The sequence below is a fragment of the Nyctibius grandis genome, chromosome 4, assembly GCF_013368605.1.
Source record: "Nyctibius grandis isolate bNycGra1 chromosome 4, bNycGra1.pri, whole genome shotgun sequence".
Lineage (NCBI taxonomy): Eukaryota > Metazoa > Chordata > Aves > Nyctibiiformes > Nyctibiidae > Nyctibius > Nyctibius grandis.
The window spans coordinates 33,331,355-33,354,924 of NC_090661.1; the positions used below are offsets into that span (position 1 = coordinate 33,331,355).

Consider the following 23,570-nt stretch of genomic DNA (forward strand, 5'->3'; position numbering starts at 1 on the left):
AAGCAGCTGCTAATAGGCCCATTCACTACCCAAGGACCACTATCCAAACCGGTATTTATGTCTGTATGGGTAAAAGGCTTGAACCCTTTGTGATGACAGCCATTTTATCCTCATTTCAAGGCTTCCAGTGGACTAAGGTCTGATATTCCCTCTCCAAAATAATGCAATCACAAGATTAGCCCATTTGAGAAGGAAACTGCCTTGGTGGGCCGTGAATTAAGTGGGTCCACGACACTGACTTCATTTGCTTAAATGGATGTGCAACAATGAAAGTAATTGCTAAATAAAGAAACCTCCCAGCAATTTTTTTTCCAAGTCAACATTCACAAGCTGTGGTTTAGCACTACACTCCCTTTCGTGAAGCTGTAACGCATTGCCGAGGTTATGAAACTCCCAGCACTGGTATCATAAGTGGGGAGAGAGTGAGGGTGTAAGGACAGACTAAAGGAAATTGCCATTTCTGACTTGATGTACATTTTTTTTTGCCATGACACCTTTTCCCCCAAGGTTATCCCAGGAATCTGGTCAACTGGTGTTATTGTTGGATTCCAGGGAAGAGGGGAGGATGAAAAAGGATTAGGGAAAATGCCTGAGGTCCCAAGGGCACTGTGAAATTTGGATAACTTATGAGACTCACAGGCTTTTCTGCTTTGCAGGATAAAGAAAGCATTTGAGCCATAAATCCTAGGGAAAAAGGAGAGGGAAGTAGATTTTTTTTTTATTGTTATTTTAAGAGATGCTCTTACCTTCTCCATCGAAAATAGGCTGGGTTTCCATGGTAGGCGTTGGCTTCGAACCGTCATCTGAATTGAGTGTTAAAAAAAATCGAAAAGAAACTACCATTATTGAGGTAAATACTATCTACTCTCCAGCACTGTTGAATGATTGGGATTTGTACATGGCCCGGCCAAGTCCAGAAGAGAGAGAAGACAGACAGAACAAAACCAATTTACACTAACAGCAATGACATTTTACATAGCAAGCATGCAACAAGCACTATCCTTAGACTTAAAAGAAGCTTCCCCCCCTCCCTCCCCAAACCATTGGTGTGCATCACCTGGTAGTCTCCCCTTGTTGCACTGACCAGGCAATCGCCTTTCTAGTTTCAGGGCTCTATATCCCACACAGGTCATTTCCTGAGACAGCAGAGGTCTAGAGATTGCTGTCCCACTATGTCTTTCTCCTTATTCTTTTTGTTCAAAAGAAAAACTCTTCTTCTGAAACTTACCTGTGCAGAACCTGGCACAGCATTCACTGCAGGGCTGTTAGAAAGGGATGGTCAATAGCAAATCTTTTTTCTTTCAATGTCTGCATCAAGGTGTTCTCTAATTGCAACGCTGTGGCAATATTTTCTAATTGCAAAATCGTGGAAAAAGAACTTCTCTTATATTAGGTTTTTCATGTGCAAGAGTGCTCCATGCCTTCTGACCCCAAATCTTTCAGAATTAAAAGTTTCAACCAAAAAAGATTCCTCAGGAAATATAAATTTCAATATTTAGAGATGAACCACAGGGAAAAGTGCTCCATTTACACTCTGTCTGGCTTATCCATCATATCTACAGGTCCAGCTTGGATTCAGGCTGAGTCTAATTTCCTCAGCACTCAGAGGGATCTGGATTTCAAGCCTCAGCTTGGAGCATCTTTACACAGCACTAGAACAGTGGCATAGTATTAAGTGAGGTAGAACTTTTGACTGTGGGCAAGCTAAGCTGGAACAAACTAGAGGAAAATCTTCTGTTACACTGCAAGATTAGAAAATAGAATATTGTTGGGATGTAAACTAAGATGAGATTAGCCTAGAATTGCCTTTTTTTTTTTTCCTTTTTGGAATATGATGACTTTTAAATCTTACAAGTTGTAACAACTATTTTTTTGCATATGTTATGGGCAAAGATGACACTAGGCATCAGCAAAGTGGGCAGTAACCTAAAACGTGAAGTTACACAGCAAAAGTCAGTTGGAGAGAGGAGTCCATGCCAGAAAACACAGGCTTACCACCACTTCCATGACTATCAGATGCACAGGGCAGGCAACATTTGGAGGAAAGGTGCATGGGACAGCCCCTCCTAGAGGTAGCAATAACTGCCCTCAGCCTTCCCTTATATTAGTTCCAATTACAAAAGTAAGAGACCATTGGAAGGGGAAAGGAAGGGCAGAGATGGAAAAAAGAAGCTTGTAGACTATTTTTCCACCCATACCTGTATTTGCAGTTTTATAAAGTGAGCAAAAGCCTGAACACCTTTTCCACAGATCATTAATTTTATGCATTTCCGCGGAAAGCAGTCTAATTCACAGAAAGCAAAAATGTGCTGGTAATTCCATTTCAACCTCATAGATCCACTGAAGTAAAGGAGGTTGACAGAAATGAGAAAGAGAGACCCTGTTGTCATTTTCCCTCTTCATCATTGTATTGAGTTCTATGCTTAACTGCAAGCATAGCAAAAAAACATCGGAAAGAAAAAATACTTACCACTCCTCAGTCAAGTCTTGTTCTGAATTCTCCTGTTACTGGCTATTACCAGTAACATGGATAAGCAGTATTTTTCTTTATAAGTTTGAGTAACTGATTTCTTGGGAAAATCCCCCAATTTTGCTTAATTTACAAGAAGAAAGATTTTGCCCTTTAAAGAAATCTTTGGATAAAAGTAAATAGTTGATCTTCACTTTTATTATCAGAATAGGCTTCTCTGCTTCTGCAAGATACCAGAAACCACAGCTATGGCTTGTTATTTATTTAGGATGACACTTCACACCGTAATGAAGCAGTAAGCAGTATGTAATCAGCATGATTGGCTTTACAGATTGAGAAACCAACCCAAAACTGCAAAAGATACTCATAGAACAACTGGAAAGGTGCATAATTCTGAAGTTATATAAAATAGGAAGAGACCTGGCATAAAAAAAAATTAGCAGTATAATAAGTTTATTCCTATTGTTCTCATGAATGCTTCTGCACTGAGTAATTACAGAACTGCTTTTCAGATTTAAAGCAGCAACCCAGAAGCCAACAATGGAGAAAAATTAGAAGTGGATCCGAGCCACAGTACTTTATCCAAATCATTACGTGAACTTTGGCAGCTCAGGATGCTTCAGGTTCAGTGGGTTTGTTTTAGGCTCGTGTGTGTGTGAAGAACAGAAACAGTAGCAATTACAATTTGGGAAACACATTCTTCTTTAAAAAAAAGATAATTTTGTAGCAGCTTTTGTATAAAGTTAGCCATTAAGCTACTGGAAAGTATTAAATAGTGACAGAATAAATGCAGCAAATAATAGTCAAAAATACCAACTTAAGCTTTGAATTGAGAGGTTTGTTTAAGATAATCTCAATAAAATGGCTGTGAACTACACATCATTTCCTCACTGGGTTACTACGGACGAATTGTCACTAAGTCCACATTGCAGCAGCACCCAGTATGATATTAAGGGTTTTGCAAATAGAGGGAAGTATAATTACTCCCCTGTTGTTCGAGCAAGTACAGCTCTTTCATCACACATACAAGAAAAAAATGCAATAGACAAGAGCCCTGTAATTACATTCACCATATTTCAAAAATCAAAAGCCAGGGATATTTCTGATTATTTTTTTCAAGCTCATGAAATAGTCACATAAAAGACAAAAATCGCACTTTATTAAAAACACCATGCTCACTTCCCAGCTGCCAGCCTCTTACTCTGAAACTACCAAATCTATTTCTTAAACTGGAGGATTCTCCGGATGTCTCAGTGTTTCAAATTAGCTTATGGCAAAAAGTTTCACTGCTGTTCTGTTTGGATAGAAGAGCAACCCTAATACTTGTCTCATCTCATTTGATTTTTCCTCTCACTCAATACACTGTTCATCACACTGAACATGTGTTCCACTGTTTGTTCCTGGTAAACAAGGAATAAGTTCTATTTTACATACCTGAAAATTTTTGAACAAACATTTTGTGTTCCTTAAAGAAGCATTTTAACATAGAACAGAAAAAACAAGCTATTTCAGAGACCTGGTGTCTCCTACGGTTTAGACGAGATGTACAGGATACTGTTACTTTGGAGCCAAAGGTAAGGAAGTACGTTCATCAGGTACAACCTATTCCTTTCTTCAAAAAGCTATTAAATTCCCTACTTTCAAAAAAGGCGTGTAACTGCAATAGTTCCTCATGCAGAGCATGTCACAAACAGAGAGATCAAAGAGGTCAAGTAAGTGCTTCCTAATTCCTCTAGATGGCAATGCTTCCAGATCAAGAACTTACGTACTTCAGAACCATCAAAGATAATTTCCCTTGGTTGCAGAATATTCTCAGAGCCTTGCTGAAGAGTGCATCAGCATGCTTCTCTTCCATGTTTTACAACCGAGCATGAATACCCACTTACTTTCTCCAAGACAATGACTGAATACAGGCAGCATCACTCAACAGAATACCTCCTGATGGGACATCATTTCAAAGCCATAAAACTCCTTTCCCGTAAGCCTCCTTTTCCTAGGGTATGCTTGCAAAAGTTGAACTGATTTTTCTGGCTCAATTGGTGTCAACTTAAAAATGGTATTTTTATCTTATAACTGGTAAGAGAGAAACAGGCAGGTCCAAATAACTCTCCCTAAGCCGTTTTCACATTAAGATACCATGGCTATAAGCCAGAAGCCCACTTGCACTACTATTGTCAGAGGCTCATAAGCCTAAGAACAGTTTTTGCTGCATTAGTCTGACAATAACTCAGAACAAGGACAATTACTTGAGTGTCCAGGTCTACTGCTAGTGGTGGGCAAGAACTCTTTATGCTCCCACTAGGACTCCCCTCCCTTAGCCTTATCCTTGCAGAATATCTAGCAAGCATCCACATCTCGAATGACTGCAGTGTACACTGGGATTGAAGGACAAGGAGATTCACTTTATGTGAAAGATGACTGTTAACGTGATTTTTTTTTTACTCTGAACAACAGGCACTGAGGCCATGAGCAACTCGAGTTATGTCAGGAGAAAAGTAAACTCCCTGACATATAAAAAGCATAAATTACTATGGAAAAATGTGAAGTAACTACCTGCTGCTGTGAATCACTGTTCTTGCCTCAAGCCACCTAATGGAAGCTGGAGAAAGGGGAAAAGTTAGGTGATAGAATTAACCTCCCATATCACATCTCCTACCCAGGAAAATATACCCAATGCAAGAGTCATCTGTATACTTGCACTACCACATTAACAGACCAAGATCTATACTCTTCCTACGCAACCTCAACCTTTGGTACATCACTTCTGTGTTCTCACTGGAATCCATGAGACACTCTGGAAGCATTTCTACCATTCTGAAGAGTGCTAGTGTTTATGGGGTCAACCACCCAGGCCTTGTACAAAATCTGATCTTTTTTGTAAGTCTACAGCTTAAAACATGAACGGTTCCCAGACTCTGAATCAGCCTGATAGAATAAGATGACAATTTTAAGTGCATAGCTTTGCCTTGGGAGGAGGCATCCCTCTTCCAGTGTCAAGTGGTCATGATTCTATGATTCTAAGTGGTTCCTTCACTTAACATCATCAGGTTTGGGTGAGCCATTACTATTTAGCTGAAGCTAAATAGGCAACTTAGAGCACAGATAGCCAGGACAATGAATGAATCCTTAGCATGTCCTGCTCGATGTAGCAAAGCCCACCTTTAGAGAGTCTGTCAAACCAACAGGGAGAAAAGCTTTCCTAGGCTTGAGCACTTCTGAGGGTCTTAAGTCATACATACACCTTTCTGTAGCTTTAGTAACTCTAGTCAGATGCAACAAAGACCTGCCAGGTCAACTCAAGCTCCCTGTATCTGTGCAGTTCCTGAATCTTGAAGACGCAATTTCACAACTTTGACATTTCTATGTATTACCCCCAGGCTTGGGGGTATTATTTTAAGAATTTAAAAAAAGACAACAAAACCTGTGTTTGCACTGCATGGGGTCTTACACAAAAATACATGTCCCTTCCAGTATCGTAGGGGTAGAGCAGATTGTTGCCTTAATCACAATCTTTCCTTACATCAAGTGAAACAGTTTCAGCAAGTCATAATTAATTTAATAGTCTATGCAACTTCTATGCAGAGACATATATTGCCAATATAAATGCAGAAAGTTAGCAATCATGCCAGAAAAATGTGAAATTCTTACTATCCAGCCAAATCAAGATATTTTCTTGCCAAAGCAGTTGAAATGGAAATGCACCAGTGCAGACAGACTTCCCTGCCAGGTTTTCACACTCCTTTCCATCGAATCATTTAGGTTGGAAAAGACCTTCAAGATCACTTCTATGCATGGAGATCGCACAGCTGTTAAGAAAAAAACCCAACTTTTTAAACCAAATCAGCAAAAGCAGGTTCTCACTCTTTATTACCTTCATTTTAAGAAACAGCAATCATGTGCTCCCTTTGGATATAACAACCCACAAACACTTGGACACGGACCAAAATATGGAAAAGTTTTGCTTAAAAAGGTGAAAATGTGCCTAAGTACTGAACGTGAAAGGGCTCAGTGTGACTTAAGGAGTTCTTAACTGCAAAGGTTGACTTGCACTGTCACTGCAGTGATTTTTCTCTTCCTACATCAACTATTCTGTATGTCGTACAGACGCAGGCAGTGTTTACTTCAACACTGCATTCCAGGCATCACCCAGATAGGACGAGGAGCCTTCCCCTGCGCCTTCTGGAAGGCATTAGTTCCCCCCGCTTCCTCCTCACATCTCCCTTGCAGGTGCATCAACATGAAAAAAGCCACTCAAGCCCCAAGGACTTTGTGGTCCAATGTAGTCAGTGCATTTGTATGGCAGCACAATTCTTTCTTCACTCTGCGAGAAAGCCTATCCCACGCACAGACAGCTGGAAGTAACTCTGACCCCTGTGACACAATTCAAAGCCTCCTCTGTTTGGCTTTTTGATTCCTGATTGACACATTCACTGCCAAGCGGAGATAAATGCTGGGAGGATAATGTTGATCTGCTCCGACTATTCTTGCGAAGGACTTTTTCAGAATAATAAACAAAAAACATTGGTGTGCTTAAGTGCCTGAATAGAACTGGAGATAGACAGACAGAGAGGGGACTGGAGTGCTTTACAGAGGCTGGCAAGTCGATTGAAGAGTTAATTGTCTGGGTGTACAATGAGTTTATTCTGACCACAAACAAAGAGCTCCCTCTTCCTGGGCCTGGTCCTTCAAAAGCAAACGTGTCAAAAGGGGTCTGAAGTAGCACTCTGTATTAATAGCAATGATCTAGTCTCTGGGATTCAGTGGCTTTAAAACTGTTGACTCCCAAGATTCAGATAGGATCTCTCTAAAATCCAAAGTCCTTATTTACTGCTTAAGTTCTCAAGGTACTTCTACAGTAATTAGCCAAAACAAACCTGCCCTCTAACTTCTCATTCTTTGCAGCTTTCAAACAGCTCCTTTGAAAAATAAAGGCACAGCAAGATATTATCCTTCAGACACAATGCTGTAGACACCTTCCCCAAAATGAGATACAATTTTATATTATTTCAATTATGTATCATTTAACAGGAGTCAGTTTAAAGAAAACAAGTGGCCCTGAATGTCTTATACTTAGGAAGATACAGTCCACCTCTGGACCTGCATTTCAGAGATTGCACTATAAAATGTCAAACCAACACAATGTCCAAACACACCCCTTGCCTCCAAGAAAGTTCAGATCCAAATTCAGATTTGAACTTTTCAGGTTGAACCAAGCCCTATGGTAATTACCACTTAAATACCTGACTTACTTCTGTAAGTTATGCAAACCTTTCTGGGGAGAAAAAAAAAAAAAAAAAATCTTCCTAGTACTGCTGTATGGAGGACAGTGCAGCTGAAAACTAAGCCATTATGCTTTACCACTTTGATAGCAAAACTCTTATGGATTTTGGTGCCAACACAGAGACATGCATGTTATTCTAGGCACAAGCAGCAGCCATGAAGGCTCAGAGAATTAAGCTGAGCTGGTTGTGAACTTTCTAGTGATGTAAGTTTGCTTCGGTACTTGTGAAAAGTTGTTGTTTTAACCTGCTCATAAAAATGTAGCATTCCAAATACTATTTCTCCTCAGGTATATGGGCATGCTTCCAAGCAGAAGACAAAGCAAGAACCTTAAAATAATTAAAGCCAGCATTTAGAGCACTCACCTAATTCAAACTTGAGACCCACCCTTTGCTCTCCCCTTTCTCAAGCTAAGATCCCAACTATAGTGCTATCAACTAATTTGGGAGGACAGCAGGGAGCCACAAGTTTATGTGATCTCTCTTTTGTTCTAGCAAGTAACAAACGAGGGGTTTGAAACCTTGAAACCTGTGAAATAAGATTTCTTGGTTTTCAGCCAGTTTCTCTCCAAATTGTGAACAGTAAACCACAGTCAACCAATTTTGCAGGCTTGGAGTTTTGGACAAGAAGCAGCAGTATCTCCCATGTAGCCTGAACACAGAAGTAATTCAGAACAAGGAACCTGCACACAATCCTGCTGCTTCACACTTAACTAGAATTTTCAGTTCAATTTTGGGCCAAAGTCCAACACAGAGATCTTCTTTTCTATCAAAGCAATTTGTCCATAAGTGATGGGCAGAGAAGCAGATGATCAGGTTTCAGTTTGGTTAATAGAGTATTCCTAAGGTCAAATGCAAGGAGGCCTGGATGGAGAAGACCTGTCATTGTGCATAGGTTCACCTTATGCAGTTTTACAATTTTCAGACTCCACAGTCAAATTCCTACCCAAAAGGCAAAACAGGTCTCTTCAAAGATTTGGAAGTAATGGGAAAATAAATGCTCAAGGCCAGATTTGAACCTTATCTGCTAAAAAGCAGAAGCAGGTAATAAAGGTCAGGGTAGTTTAGAATTGCACAAAAAGCTTTATTTTGATCAATATGGAATCACTCTCAAGCTGTGAAGGCATTGTCCCCTCACCACCTTCAAAGACTTGTTATTCCCACCCTCCCCCAATACTCCCCGCAGCAGTTTCATTTGTGAAGCTAAACAGAAATCTTGTGGTGTCATACAACACAGAAATATACCCTGCTGTCATCAGCCCTGGCCTACAGAACCAAGCCTTAACTCCTTCAGTTACGTCCCTGCCCCAAAGAGAATGGCAACCAGCTTTGCAATGGTTTTAATTGTCTTGATTTAAGTCAAAACCTTCAATTCACTCCCCTGGCTCAAATTGCCAGGGGAAGGGGGAAAACAGGGAAAAAAAACTTAAATGAACTTGCTTATCATCCATTCAAAGGCTCTTGAGGGAGCTGCTAAAATGCAAGTCATATATAATTTTGTTAATCTACCATTTCCACTGTATCAGATTTGACCATTTCTCCCTTTGAGTCGAGCTCCTCCCTTCCCTCATAGGCAAAGTGTCATAATTCTTTGGAAGAAGGCAGTATTTCCCTGGTATTGCTGCATCTTTTCTATCCTGCTGCTGTTCTTGCCACCCTGCTGAGATAATAATCAAATAATACAGTTCTTAATGACTGTATAAACTATGCAATACTTTTATATTGAAAAATGAACATATTCCCAATCCCACAGTGTCAGAATTCATCCTCCTTTGTATTTTCATAGACCTCATGAAATCAGCTAAGCAGCAGCAGGGACAACACTAAAATCCCTCTTTGGCCTCGAGTCTATTGGCCCCACTGTACAGATTGCCAAGAAACGCTACATGTAAATGCCACATATTTACAGGTAAACCTGTTTATTTCACAGCAGATAATTTCAGAACATAGCATTTTGCAGCACACAAGCTGCGAGCACATCCTCACCAACCACGCGAACATGGTTAAAAAATGCTAGTTCGAGTACTTCTTGAGGAATGAGAAGTGAAGCAAAGCTCAGAGGCCCAGCTCAATTTCCAGGCTCTGCTTCAGTCATCTGGTAAATTTTCAGACAGGATCACAGCCTACCTGTTGTAGCAGACTCATGCTTCACAGCTTCTAGCAATATGTTCTGCACTGCTAAAGATGAGAACCTGTGACCACCACTGAGCACGGTTATTTTCCTTACGTACCAGCAGCAATTTCAGTGTGGTAAAAAGCTCAGCTACGACAACAACATGGAAAGGCTATCATAATACCTTCAAACCTAAAGTACTCATACAGGCTGCAGAAAGAGGATCCCTACGGAAGTAAGGAATATTTTTCATTCAGCTGCATACTTAGCTGTCCTTCAAAAGTCTAATGTCATCCCCCTACTGATACACACATCCAAGAAGAAATGAAGGGATAGCTAAAAGAACCAAGGGGACTGGATGGCTTTTGGGACTGGTCATAACACATAGCATCAAAAACTACTTGTTACCAAAAATCATGACTACCTGATTCTTGCTGAAGAATCATGACGTATCTCCTAATGGACAATGGCAGTAGGCTGCGGGGATGACACTCAGTTTCAAAACTGAGTCTTCCAAGGCTCATTTTGACCAGCAGACACCTTCACAGGTCAACTGGCATAGAAAAGCCTTGCTGTGGTAAATGCAACCTAGCAATTATATGGCTGTAAATCCAGCACTTTTTCTCTAGAGAAAAGGATCAAGGTAATGAAGAGGGGAGGAAGAACAGGAATAACCTTATTCTCCAGGGAGATAAACAATTGAAATGAAATAAAACAGTTGTAATAAACAGTGAATAGAAAATAATTAGGCCCTGCATCTGTGTAAGAAAAGTTGTATCCCAAGTGCATATCAATATAGGCTACAATCAAATTATTTGGAAAGGGTCATGTCAATCCATAGAAGGGATGTTAGGCCATCTTGTCCCAAGCAGGAGCACTGTCCATAGTAACAAAGGGAAAAAAAAGGGAGGTGAGTCAGAAGAGTCAGTACAGTACATGGCTGCTCCAGACAGTCCTGGCACTAAGCCTCCCAGGGAAAGTGGAGAGGACAGGCAGAACACAGGAAAACAGAGCAGCAATATTATAAGGGCTGGGTGAATCACAGTCCCCCTTCAGCAAGAGTTGGAGTACACGCCATTAGGAATGTTCGTTGGGGGTTTTTTTCCAGGGCAGAAACACCTCCAAAATATCAGTGTTACTTACACTGTGGAGTGAGTGATGAGATCGAGGAATCAGCGATAGCCAGCATTGAGAAAGTTTAAAAATAGAGTGAAGGAGGGGAAGCAGAGGAAGAGAGGCTTACTTTTTTTTATAGCTTCCTACTTGGAAGCACTAGAAGTATGATAGATACTGCAGGATTTTAAACCACAGTATCTTAATTTTGAACCATCTTCCATTTGGCTCACTGCCTTGAGTAACGTTTGAAATAAAACAGGGAGCAAAAAAGTTTCCACACAAAGAAATATTTCACTTAAGACACTATATCTCATTGTAAGATTTTTAGCACTTGACATTGCCACAAACTTGGAGAGAAGTTTGCAGAAAGCTCTATAGCACTGTCAACGGCTGCCTGATCACAACTGGCAAAAGCAACAACCACCAAAGGATTGTTTAGTTTAGCCTCTCTGCTTTGTTTCTACCTACAATATTATGTCCTCATAAAGGCTATCAAGTTGGTTAAGCATGACTTCCCCTTGGTGAAACCATGTTGACTGCCCCTAATGATCCCCCTCTATCCTTGATGTGCCTAGAGACAGCACCAAGGACAAGTTGTTCCATCACCTTTCCAGGGATAGAGGTGAGGCTGACTGGTCTATAGTTACCCAGGTCCTCCTTCTTGCCCTTTTTGAAGACTGGAGTGACATTCGCTTTCCTCCAGGAAAAGTCATTCTTAAGTCATGCTTAACCAACCTGATAGCCTTTTATGAGGACATAACCCAGTGGATAGATGATGGTAAAGCTGTGGATGTGGTCTATCTTGATTTCAGTAAAGCGTTTGACACGGTCTCCCACAGCATCCTCGCAGCTAAACTGAGGAAGTGTGGTCTGGATGATTGGGTAGTGAGGTGGATTGTGAACTGGCTGAAGGAAAGAAGCCAGAGAGTGGTGGTCAATGGGACAGAGGCCAGTTGGAGGCCTGTGTCTAGCGGAGTCCCTCAAGGTTTGGTACTGGGACCAGTTCTATTCAATATATTCATTAATGACTTCGATGAGGGAATAGAGTGCACTGTCAGCAGGTTCGCTGATGACACCAAACTGGGAGGAGTGGCTGACACAGCGGAAGGCTGCACAGCCATTCAGAGCGACCTGGACAGGCTGGAGAGTTGGGCGGGGAGAAATTTAATGAAATATAACAAGGGCAAGTGTAGAGTCCTGCATCTGGGCAAGAACAACCCCATGTACCAGTACAAGTTGGGGACAGACCTGTTGGAGACCAGCGTAGGGGAAAGGGACCTGGGGGTCCTAGTGGACAGCAGGATGACCATGAGCCAGCAATGTGCCCTTGTGGCCAAGAAGGCCAATGGCATCCTGGGGTGGATTAGAAGGGGCGTGGTTAGCAGGTCGAGAGAGGTTCTCCTCCCCCTCTACTCTGCCCTGGTGAGGCTGCATCTGGAATATTGTGTCCAGTTCTGGGCCCCTCAGTTCAAGAAGGACAGGGAACTGCTAGAGAGAGTCCAGCGCAGAGCCACAAAGATGATTAAGGGAGTGGAACTTCTCCCTTATGAGGAGAGGCTGAGGGAGCTGGGTCTCTTTAGCTTAGAGAAGAGGAGACTGAGGGGTGACCTCATTAATGTTTATAAATATGTAAAGGGCAAGTGTCATGAGGATGGAGCCAGGCTCTTCTCACTGACATCCCTTGACAGGACAAGGGGCAATGGGTGCAAGCTGGAACACAGGAGGTTCCACATAAATATGAGGAAAAACTTCTTTACAGTGAGGGTAACCGACACTGGAACAGGCTGCCCAGAGAGGTTGTGGAGTCTCCTTCTCTGGAGACATTCAAAACCCGCCTGGACGCGTTCCTGTGTGATATGGTCTAGGCAATCCTGCTCCGGCAGGGGGATTGGACTAGATGATCTTTTGAGGTCCCTTCCAATCCCTAACATTCTGTGATTCTGTGATATTATCATGTCTTCTTTCAGAAGCCTCTGCTTCGATGTGAAATATTCTCTGTCCTTGTCCCCGCCCCCTCAACACATACACTTCCTTGACTACCTCTCTCAAAAGGCTGCTCACAGTCCACAATCAACTCCACCTTGCCACTTTTAGGCTGTGTAAGAGGCCAGATACCTGCAGCTATGGAAAGCAGAGCACATCTGAAAAGCTTGCAAGGACATCGTGATTCTGATCTTAGACTGCTTTGCTGAACAAGGAAAAAAATTAATGATTGTTATGCAGGCTTCATATGAGTAATGCTCAGATCCCTAGCTTTGGGAATGTTTCAGAAGCTACCTGAAATATATGGTGGCCTTGGGCAAGGGGCATGAAGGGTGTGATTGGAAGCTCACAGTCTCTCTTCCTTCTCTCCCCAATATCACACACATTCCCCTTTCACTACTCTCCTTCCAGCTCTGGTCTCTTCAAGGTAAAGACTCTATAAATTCCCCCACATCTTCAAGGAATACAGACTATAAGTGGGGGGTGGAGACGGCAGCACGTTTCCCAGATCAATGGCCATTTGAAATTCAGACATATGGCTGAAGCCCTACAGCTGCATGTGTTAATTACCACACGTGTCCCCTGTAAAGCAGTCTGTTGAACACAAAAAGAAAACAGAAGAGAAAAAAGCCGTTCCAAGGGATTAAGTAAATAGTCTAAATTTTTGACCCTGCTCCCCTAGACACATGCCTGTGTATAAGAACACAAGCTCCCTTCCTTTCTCCCAACACCTGCGTGCTGAGGAAGAACAAGACCCCTTCCATCTCTAGCCATGTGCATTGAACCTATCTCAAAGTGTACTTTCCCCTTCAGCTCCCCCTTCTGCCTGCCCAGCCTCTTCTCTCACCAGCCCCTCTCCCCTTCTCATTTAGAGGACTAATTCCTGGCTGACAACCAGACTAGTCTTGGGCTTACAATACGCCTTTTCATTTCCTTGCAGGCAAAGAGAATGGATACCTCGCTGCTACGTCTGTATTGCGTGTGCGCAAATGAGAGAAAAGGGAAAAAACCTAGGTATACTTTTTTCACCGTTTGTTTCTGCAGGTTTTTTCCCCCCCAGCATCATTAAGAGTAGAGGTTCAGAGCTTTAGTGAGTAAGCACAACTCTGCTCTCTAACTATATTGCCCCAACTAGTTCACCCCAAGATCTGAATTTAGTCTAAAGGAGTTTTTGTATTTGATTATGAAACTGAAGGAACAGTTTTTCTATATGAGGGAAGGAATGGAGAAGAATGGAGGGAGGCAGATAGGCAGGGTAACAGTAATGCTGGAAGGACCTCCAAAGGATCTAACATGCTTCAGAAGGAAATCTGCATGTACAGGACAAAGCACGTCTCAAAAATGTACACAGGGTACAAGTGATACCACATTCTCAAAATTAAAATATTTTTATTTTAAGAGGAGGGTCATTCATCAAAGTTACGGACTGACAGACATCTACAGATTGACTATTCAAAACAAGTCCAAGACAACTAATCTTAAGAACCATTATCATTAAAAGGCATATTTATGAGCAGCTTAACAGTCAAGATGAAACCTGTCAAGTCCTTACACTTGAGAATTGCTTTGCGGCAGCACCTAAAGGTCCCACCAGAGTCTGAGCACCAAGCTGAGCACAGTGACATGTAATAAAAGACATGGACACAGCCCAGAGAAATTCAGTCTGTCAGGAAGAATTCTCCCATCCCTAGCCTTTATCAAAGCATTTTGCAATACATCTCCCTTGATGTCAACATAAAACAAAAGCCCAAATGAGCGCATGGAGGGAAGCTCTTATTCCAGCTAGATCTGTCTAAAGCAGCTTTAATTCCCATAGGTGCCATCTCAGGAACTTGAACAAACGTAGTGGTTGCCTCTCCAGCTTCCCCCTAACTTATTTACAAGCACATACGCTCTGCATGCATTCAAGCTTTCCCATCACAATTTCATAGTTCATCTCTCTTATAAAGAAACCTTGACAGAGTTCATGGGGTAAAGGAGTTGAAAGGAAAGTACTTCCAGTCACTCAACTGAACCCCTGCACCCACGACAAAATACATTTCCTGGTGCATTACATTGAGTTGAAAGAAAACAAGACTAACGTTCAGATGTCTAGATTCTTCTGCAGGATGAGAATACTCAAAACAAAATAGGGTCATGTTAGGCTGGTACAAGAAAACAACTTCTAGCTTCACTTATCTGCAAACCCAGTAATTTCTCCAATTTTTCCTCAGGTTTACTTTTTAAGAAACAGCTACAGAAGACAGGAAGTCTGGGACTATTAATTTCAAAGTTATAATGATGCTGTTTAAAGGATCTAGAAAAATACATAGCGTAATAGTATAACATCTTGGCATGCTGATCCAGACACTAAAAGAGCATGGGAAGAATTTTGTTAACAACTCTTTTAAAAAGAAAAGGTGTTGAGGCCACATAGCTACAAAGTATTTAAATGACAAAAACAACCCACATACCTCAGAACTATTCCATTTCTCTGCAAGCTGTAATTGGTCAGACACCAGAAATCTGTGTATAGCACATAAACAGTTAATAATACCTTAACAGATGTTGCTTAATCAATTGTTAGTCTGCTTATTAGATACTCACCAGGCTGCTCAATACTATGACTTAATCATTTAAAAACCTTTACAGCTGTCCTTAAGACATTACAGACATGAGTAGTCTGTAGATTGCTATAATAACACTTGTAAACTACAATTTTATTAAGTCATATTATATAGACTAACCTACCGATTAGAACTGTTGCTTTATAGATGAAAGCAGAATTCTTGCATTATATCAAACAAAATATACTTTAAAACAGAATTTGCCTTCTGCTTAAACTTGCCAATGAAACTTTCTTCAGCCTCAAATTTGATACATATGTTCTGAGGCCCACAAAAACATGTCTTGATGAAAACTAAACAATTTCAGACAAGTCAATGATGTGGGGACCCAAAACGATATTTTTTAATTCTACTGTTTACGTAGCAAATTTGAGATTGAATTTTTCTTCTAGACCTTAATATTTCAAAAACCTGTTTGATTTATGAGATATATCTAAGTGTTTCTTAGAAAACTGCTGTACTCTAGAAAAGTGATCCAGTATACACAGTATTGTAAGGTTACATTCCTCTGTTCTCACAAAAATTGTTCAAAATCCCCAGTTAAAAGCTGGGGTCTATCTATTCTATAAAATCTGTAATATTGGCAAACTACAATCTGTCATACCTGTGAAATTCACTTACTTTCTACAATTACATTTAACTGGAATTTAATAAACAATTTTGTACATTATGTGCAGTATAGGGATAGCCATAGGAACCGGACAGATTAAACCTACTGATTAAAGTATTATTTTTATAATAGAGAAGCAAGCTTCAATTCCATTGCTAAGTTTGCTTGGAAATATAAATATGAGCTAACCAAAATCTTATGTGCTACAAATTCTGTCTACAGAATTTTTTTTACTCACAGCCCACTCAGGCCTTTGCAGGACAGTGTTTTTGTTGCACGAATCTCTCCCAGTTACTTCTCAGTCACCTGAGTTTTTATCCCAGTTTCATGAAAAGCAGCACACCTTCATGTTTCTCCCAGAGATGATGGCCTGCCCCCTGTTAAATTTTATCAGGGTAGACTGAGAAACTGTCACCATCAGTGCGTGGCAGGACAAATCAAGCTTTTGCACATCCAGAGGACTTGGAGCATTCACGTAGCACATGCACAGCAAATCTGCTGCTTTCAGGAAGCAGACTTACTATGTATGCATAGCACAGTCTAACTTTCCACATAGCTACACTACACACACAGCTCTGTCCAAAAGCATCAAATTGTATGTGCACACTTTGTGTACGCATGTATATTTTACCCAGAAAAGATCTGACAGAAACATGTCAGTCCTGGTCTAGGAATATTACATGACAAAGTTAAACAGTTCAGAAAGCAATTTTTGCATGAAAATTCTCCTTCATCCAGACTTACAAACTAGAAAATTATTTATTTAAAAATAAATACATAACATAAGCTATCCAGAAGAATGTTTGGGTAGCACTGCAGACTTAGTACCTGCTACTGTTCTGCAAGAAATTAATCCTAAGGTGGTGTCCACCAGCTAGAACCATCACTTGACTTCATACTGCCCCAGTAAACTTGTATTTCTTTCACCTTACTGATTGTTATAGATAGTTCTTATGAGTTAGGCAGACAAGGATCAATAAGGGTGAAATAGAATGAAGAATAGAATAATTAATATAAGCCTATCTGAATAAACACAGGTGGGCTTTCACAATCCATGAATATTGTTCTCAAAGCTCCTTGTGTAATCCTGACCTAGGACTGAACAAATCATCAATCAAAGCTTAATGAGTAGCTAAGCAGGAGTAGGCCTAGAAGTATTACCTTCTGATGATTTTAGTAAAGGGGATGTATGGTTAACCTTTTCTTTACCTTAAAAGAAATATAGGACACTTAGAAATAAAAATTAGTATAGATAAGGTTTTAAACATAACTTCAGTTGTTTTTAAGGTTGAATGTTTAGGAGACACTGGCGGTGGGAACTGGACTCTGATCAACCTGGATCAGGACGGGACGCTGATCACGGCAAGAACATTAAGGACGCCGATCACAGCAAGGACATCGAGGACGGGGTGTCAACCGGAGTCGGAGCGGAACCAGAACATAAAGATCAGCTAAACAATGGAAAAGAATGGACTTTTGTGGACTCTTGATGAAGGAAGAAAGAGGAATTGAAATAGTTAGTGGATTATTAACAGAAGCTTATGAAATGTTTATGATGTAATTGATTATTAGTTTCTATATAAACCGATAGTGAATTTGAGTCAGGTACCATTCACTGCGGTGGTGGTCCAACTCTGAGTTGTTAATAAAACCAGCAAACCTAGAGACCCGGACTCTGCCAATTTTCTTTAACAGAATTTGGCACCCCAGATGGGACTCTAGGACACTGCTCCGATTCTCTGAGCATTCCCGTCTCCAACGCCTAATTGCCGGCAACAAGGGTGAATTCACCTGGTGGTCTTGGGAGCGGGTATACTCAGACACTAGGAGCCTGTGTGTTTAAAATTGCTGAGGAATTTTTTGAAGCAAAGGTAACCCGGGAAATTAAGGAAAAGGTAAAATGGGAATTGGACCCAGCATTGAAAGGGGGACGCCCCTTGCTGAGGTGTTGGAATATTGGAATAGAATCCCGTTGACCGGGACATGTGGGAAAAAGAGATTTATTTGCTGTGTCAAGAAGAATGGCCATTTTTAACTAGGGTCCGAGGTGGAGGACCTAGAGACATCTGACCCTTTAAAGGGACCTTTGATGCGCATAAATTGAGATTTTTAAGGGTAATCCTTGAGGATGAAGGGAGTCAAGATCTTGATTTTTGGTATATTTGGTACTATAGGGCAAATGCAAAGAAAGGCAAAAAAAAAAAAAAGAGCCTAAACAAGTGAAACCTTCCATTCCTTCAGCGCCCGTGCTGGAGAAATCGAATCCTTTAATTGTCAAGGGATTTGGCATGTATCCCATAAGGTTGGAATACATCCCAAACCCTAGAGCTGGACCTGGAGCTCCGCCAGAGGTTCCACCAGTCCAACCTGTTGTGAGACATGAACCTTGGAAATAAGGAGATTTAGTAAACTGGCAATCAAAATGCCACGCATCAGAGAGGATGCTGAAAAATGTGCTGAGATGCTATCTGGCAATTTTACTGATTATTCTCCAAATTGGAATGATGTAAAGACCCTCATGAGGAATTTGGCCACTGAGGATGGTGCCAGACTCCAACGAGATGCCTTACAGCAACTGGTGGAGGCTGTTCGGCAAGCTGGCGAAAAAAAAAAATTACTAATTGGACAAAGGTAATGGAATGTAGACAAAAACCTGATGAACATCCCAGTGATTACTGGACTCGGTTAAAAGCTACCCTCCTGAAATATGGAGGAATGACAAGGGACAATTTTCAGGAACCCCTTGCAATCAGTGTATTTGTGGATCAATCTGCACCTGATATTAATAAATATTTCAAGAAACATATGCCAGGGTGTCAAGGCGAAAGCCTTACAAAGATTCTTAGTATTGCCACCTTTGTATATGATAGGAGAAGTGAAGAGCAAAAGAAACAAGATCAAAGAAAAGAGAGAAAGGAGAGAGAGAGAGAGAGAGAGAGAGAGAGAGAGATCAACCTTTCGGCACCGCAACTACTCAGAATTACCAACACGGCAGGGGAAGAGGTTTTTCACGAGGCCGTGGAGGTCGTGAGGAGGGGGACCGAGGAAGACAAAGATTCGTTCCCTCTCGAACTAATGATCTTGAATGCTTTTACTATCATAATTTAGGGCATACTGTTCGGTATTGTCCTCTGATACCATCATCCAACAACGGTGGGAGAGACGGAGCGGAAAGACCGGGACGTCCACATTCTCGCTGAGAAATTTATGGATTGGGATTCTGGGATTAAGGTAGATAACGAGGGACTTATCACAGCTAAGGTAAATGACATTCCTGTTAAGTTCTTAATAGATACTGGTGCAACTTTATCATTGTTAAATTTTCATGTGTCACAGTTATCTGATGAATTTGTAAAGGTTACTGGAATTTTGGGTGAAGAGAAGTTGCCGCTTTCTCTTCCCCTTCCTATTGTTTTTGATGATCGTTTGATATGAGGTTGATTTGTTATTTCGCCAACTTCTCCTATTTCACTATTTGGGAGAGATTTATTACAGGAATTGAAAACATGCATATATTTAACTCCCTAAGGAATTTGACTGATCATAATGGGAATGCAAACTATAGAAATTCAAGAAGGTGAGCTTAAAATCCCAAAAGAGTTAAAGAATGTACCTTAAAAATTATGGAGTCTCTCCGGAGATGATATTGGACTGTTAAAATCTGCAGAACCTGTAGTGATTAAAACAAAAGGAGGGACTCCCCCGTCTATTAGGCAATACCCAATTGTGGCAGAAGCTATCCCAAGTATTGGAAAACAAATAAAATCATTTTTGGAAAAGGGGATTTTAAAAGAATGTCAAAGTTACAAAGATGGGGATCCAGAATATAGATTTATATTTGTCATTGTTCCCCATCCAGTAGTACCTGATCCAAATTTGATTGTTACTCAAATACCTATTTGGGGAAAATTTTACACTGTATTGGATTTGACTGGAGCTTTCTTTAGCATACCTGTGGCTGAGGAAAGCCAGCACATATTTGCCTTCACTTGGCAAGGGAAACAATTAACCTGGACTCAGTTACCCCAGGGATTTACAAGTTCACCAACTATATTCTCCCAAATTTTGAAAGGGAATTTGGCTGATCTGTTTTTTCCATATAAGTCTGAATTGATACAATATGTAGATGAATTATTGTTAGTATGTCGTTCAAGGAAGGATTGTGTTACAGACACTCGGTATTTGTGTAATAAATTGGTTGTAAAAGGTCACCGAGCATCTCCATCAAAATTGCAGTCCATCAAATGGGGTCCGGAGAGGCAAAAAGCTTTTACAACTCTGAAAGGTGCCTTAATGCAAGCACCAGCTTCAGGTTTACCAGATTATAGAAAACCTTTCAAATTATATTGTGATGAGCAAAAGGGAAATGCTAGAGGAATTTTAGTCCAAACTTTAGGACCACATGAAAGACCAGTAACATATTTTTCTGCTCAATTAGATCCAGTTACACAAGGAACACCATTTTGTATAAAATCAGTAGCTGCGGCAGCAGAAATGGTAGAAAAAAATGTAGATCAATAGTGCTGGGACATCCCCTAATTGTATGCGTACCCCATGAAGTTGAAATATTATTGAAACAATATGCAGAAAAATCACTTTCACCGCAACGGGCACATAGATATGAACTGGTTTTGCTTTTGGCTGACAACATCACACTTCGGGGGTGCAATACTTTGAATCCAGCCACTTCAATATCTTTGCCGACTGAAGGGGAAAAAGATCAACCTGACTGTACCCAGGTATTAGCAGTATCCAGTAAACCACACAATGATCTTCAAGACCAACCCCTGAGTGACCCAGACATCAACCTTTTGACAGACGGCTCGTCTTTTTACGAAGAAGGAAAAAGGTATACTGGCTTTGCAGTAACAACAGAAAAAACTGTGTTAAAAGCTAACCCTCTTCCTAGTGCTGAGAGGGCACAAGGCACGGAAATCATAGCGCTTACTGAGGCTGCAAGGTTGACAAGAGGGTTAAAAGCTAACATTTACACAGACTCTAAATATGCTTTTGGAGTTTGTCATGCTACGGGTACCCTGTGGAAAGAAAGAGGATTTTTGACTTCAGCTGGAAAAACCATTGCACCCGGGAAGGAGGTACGTGAACTTTTAGAAGCTATACAGTTATATAAAAGCTCACACAAACCACCAAGATGCACTGTCGCGAGGAAATCGCTTGGCTGATCAGGCTGCGAAAGCTGCAGCCAAACAAATTCATCTTATTATGGCAGTTCTGTGTGCAGCAGAAAAACCTGACAGACTTCCAAGTGCAGAGGAGATGTATGAGGCTCTTCCAGAGGAAGAAATGAAATTTTGGAGACGACTTGGAGCGGAACAACGGGATGGACAATGGACACTGGCAACAAGCCCCTACTCCCGAAAAGGTATTTACTACCTGTTGTTCGGTGGTTTCATGAAGAATGCCATGGGGGACCTGAGGGACTTGCACAAAGAATTCAACGGCTGTGGGCTGCACCCGGAGTCTACTCCGCAGTGAAAAGGATTACTGAAAGCTGTAAACTTTGCCGACAGTATGCTACCACTAGGATTCAGCCACCTCAAGGTAAAAGACCGCCCACGGTGTTTCCTTTTCAAGGATTACAAAGTGATTATGCTGAAATGCCAAAGGCAATGGGGTATTCATACTTGTTAGTGATTGTAGATCAATTATCAGGAGGGGTAGAAGCCTTCCCAGCAAGAAAGAATGATTCAAAAACTGTAGTGAAAGCGCTGTTGAAAGAGTTAATACCCCGATATGGAGTTCCTAAAGTAATTGATTCGGATAGAGGAGCTCATTTTTCAGCAGCGATTCTGTTCCAAGTTTATAATGCTTTAGGAGTCACAGGGAACTTACATACACCCTATCACCCTGAATCCTCTGGACAGGTAGAGAGAATGAACAGGACCATAAAGGAAAAGATTGTTAAAGCGTGTAAAACAATAGGATTGAAATGACCTGAGGCTTTGAATTTGGTTCTATGGGACATTCGGAACACACCCAGACAACGTGTTGGGTTATCACCAGCAGAAATATTGTTTGGGCGAGTTTTGGCTGTTCCAGGCACTTATTTGCCAGAAAAAAAAAAAAAGTTTATTGGATGGAGATGAATGAGTGACACAATATATACTATACTTACAAAATTCTTTCTTTGAAATGCAAAAGCATGCCTATTGGTATCGAGGTGGACCTCCTGAGATACAAGTACATAATATTCAACCAGGAAACAAAGTATTGATAAAAAACTTTAAGAGGAAAAATAGATTTGAACCAAAATGGGAAGGACCCTATGTTGTACTTTTAACTTCTTTTTTATGCTGTCAAAGTTGCAGGGAAAGAAACCTGGATCCGTCATTCTCATGTCTGCAAGGAACCCGAGGAAAGATGAAATATTTTAGTTTGTTCTTTTTTTTCCATCTGTAAATGTTGCTGTTTCACCTTGTGTAAGATTTGCTATTCGTTACCAAGATTCCAATACCAATGCCTCTAGTGTGCTTTATAATAATTGTTCTTGGCGATCTGCAGGCTTTGTTATAGCAATTAAGACAAAGACTGGGGAACTCATTTTTACATCTAGCTATCCAAAGATTGAGCCCAGAGGAATTATTTATCAATTTGGAAAAAACGATAACAAATATAACTGGGGAGATGATAGAAAAATTAGCCAATGCCTCAATGCGTGGATTTCTGACATTGCAAAAAGAAATTACAAAACTCTCTAAAAATTACAATTCAAACCAGAATGACTCTAGATGTGACATTAACCTCACGAGGAGGAGTGTGTACAGTTTTAAGTATCAGTTGCTGTACGTACACAGACATATCTGGAGAACTGCTCACAGATGTGCACAAAATTTGTGAAGTGAGTTCTGTGATGCAAAAGGTAGAAAGGGACGACACCTCATGGGAATTTACTGAAACACTCTCTTGGCTCACATCTTGGTTCCCAGACTTGGCCTTATGGATAAAGAAGCTGATTGTAATTGCCTCGCTTATAATTATTGTCCTTGTGATTGTACTAGTGTTGGGACAGTGCTGTGTGAGATGTTTTTCTTCCTTTGCTTCAAAAATAGAATCATCATGGAGATACAAATAATTGCAGGGATGCAATAAAAAACAAAAGGAGGGAATTGTTATAGATAGTTCTTATGAGTTAGGCAGACAAGGATCAATAAGGGTGAAATAGAATGAAGAATAGAATAATTAATATAAGCCTATCTGAATAAACACAGGTGGGCTTTCACAATCCATGAATATTGTTCTCAAAGCTCCTTGTGTAATCCTGACCTAGGACTGAACAAATCATCAATCAAAGCTTAATGAGTAGCTAAGCAGGAGTAGGCCTAGAAGTATTACCTTCTGATGATTTTAGTAAAGGGGATGTATGGTTAACCTT

General features: G+C 40.8%; 1 protein-coding gene across 5 annotated transcripts in view; it reads right to left on the bottom strand.

Moving 5' to 3' along the window:
* Positions 1–23,570, bottom strand: part of SMOC1 (SPARC related modular calcium binding 1) — a 144,565-nt gene that overhangs the window by 50,206 nt on the left and 70,789 nt on the right. For 4 of the 5 annotated variants that reach the window (XM_068399284.1, XM_068399283.1, XM_068399281.1 and 1 more), the window contains exon 6: positions 747–836. In XM_068399284.1, the coding sequence (XP_068255385.1) occupies positions 747–836 (90 nt within the window). The remainder of the gene's footprint in view (positions 1–746; positions 837–23,570) is intronic. The other variant, XM_068399282.1, reaches the window with a different exon arrangement.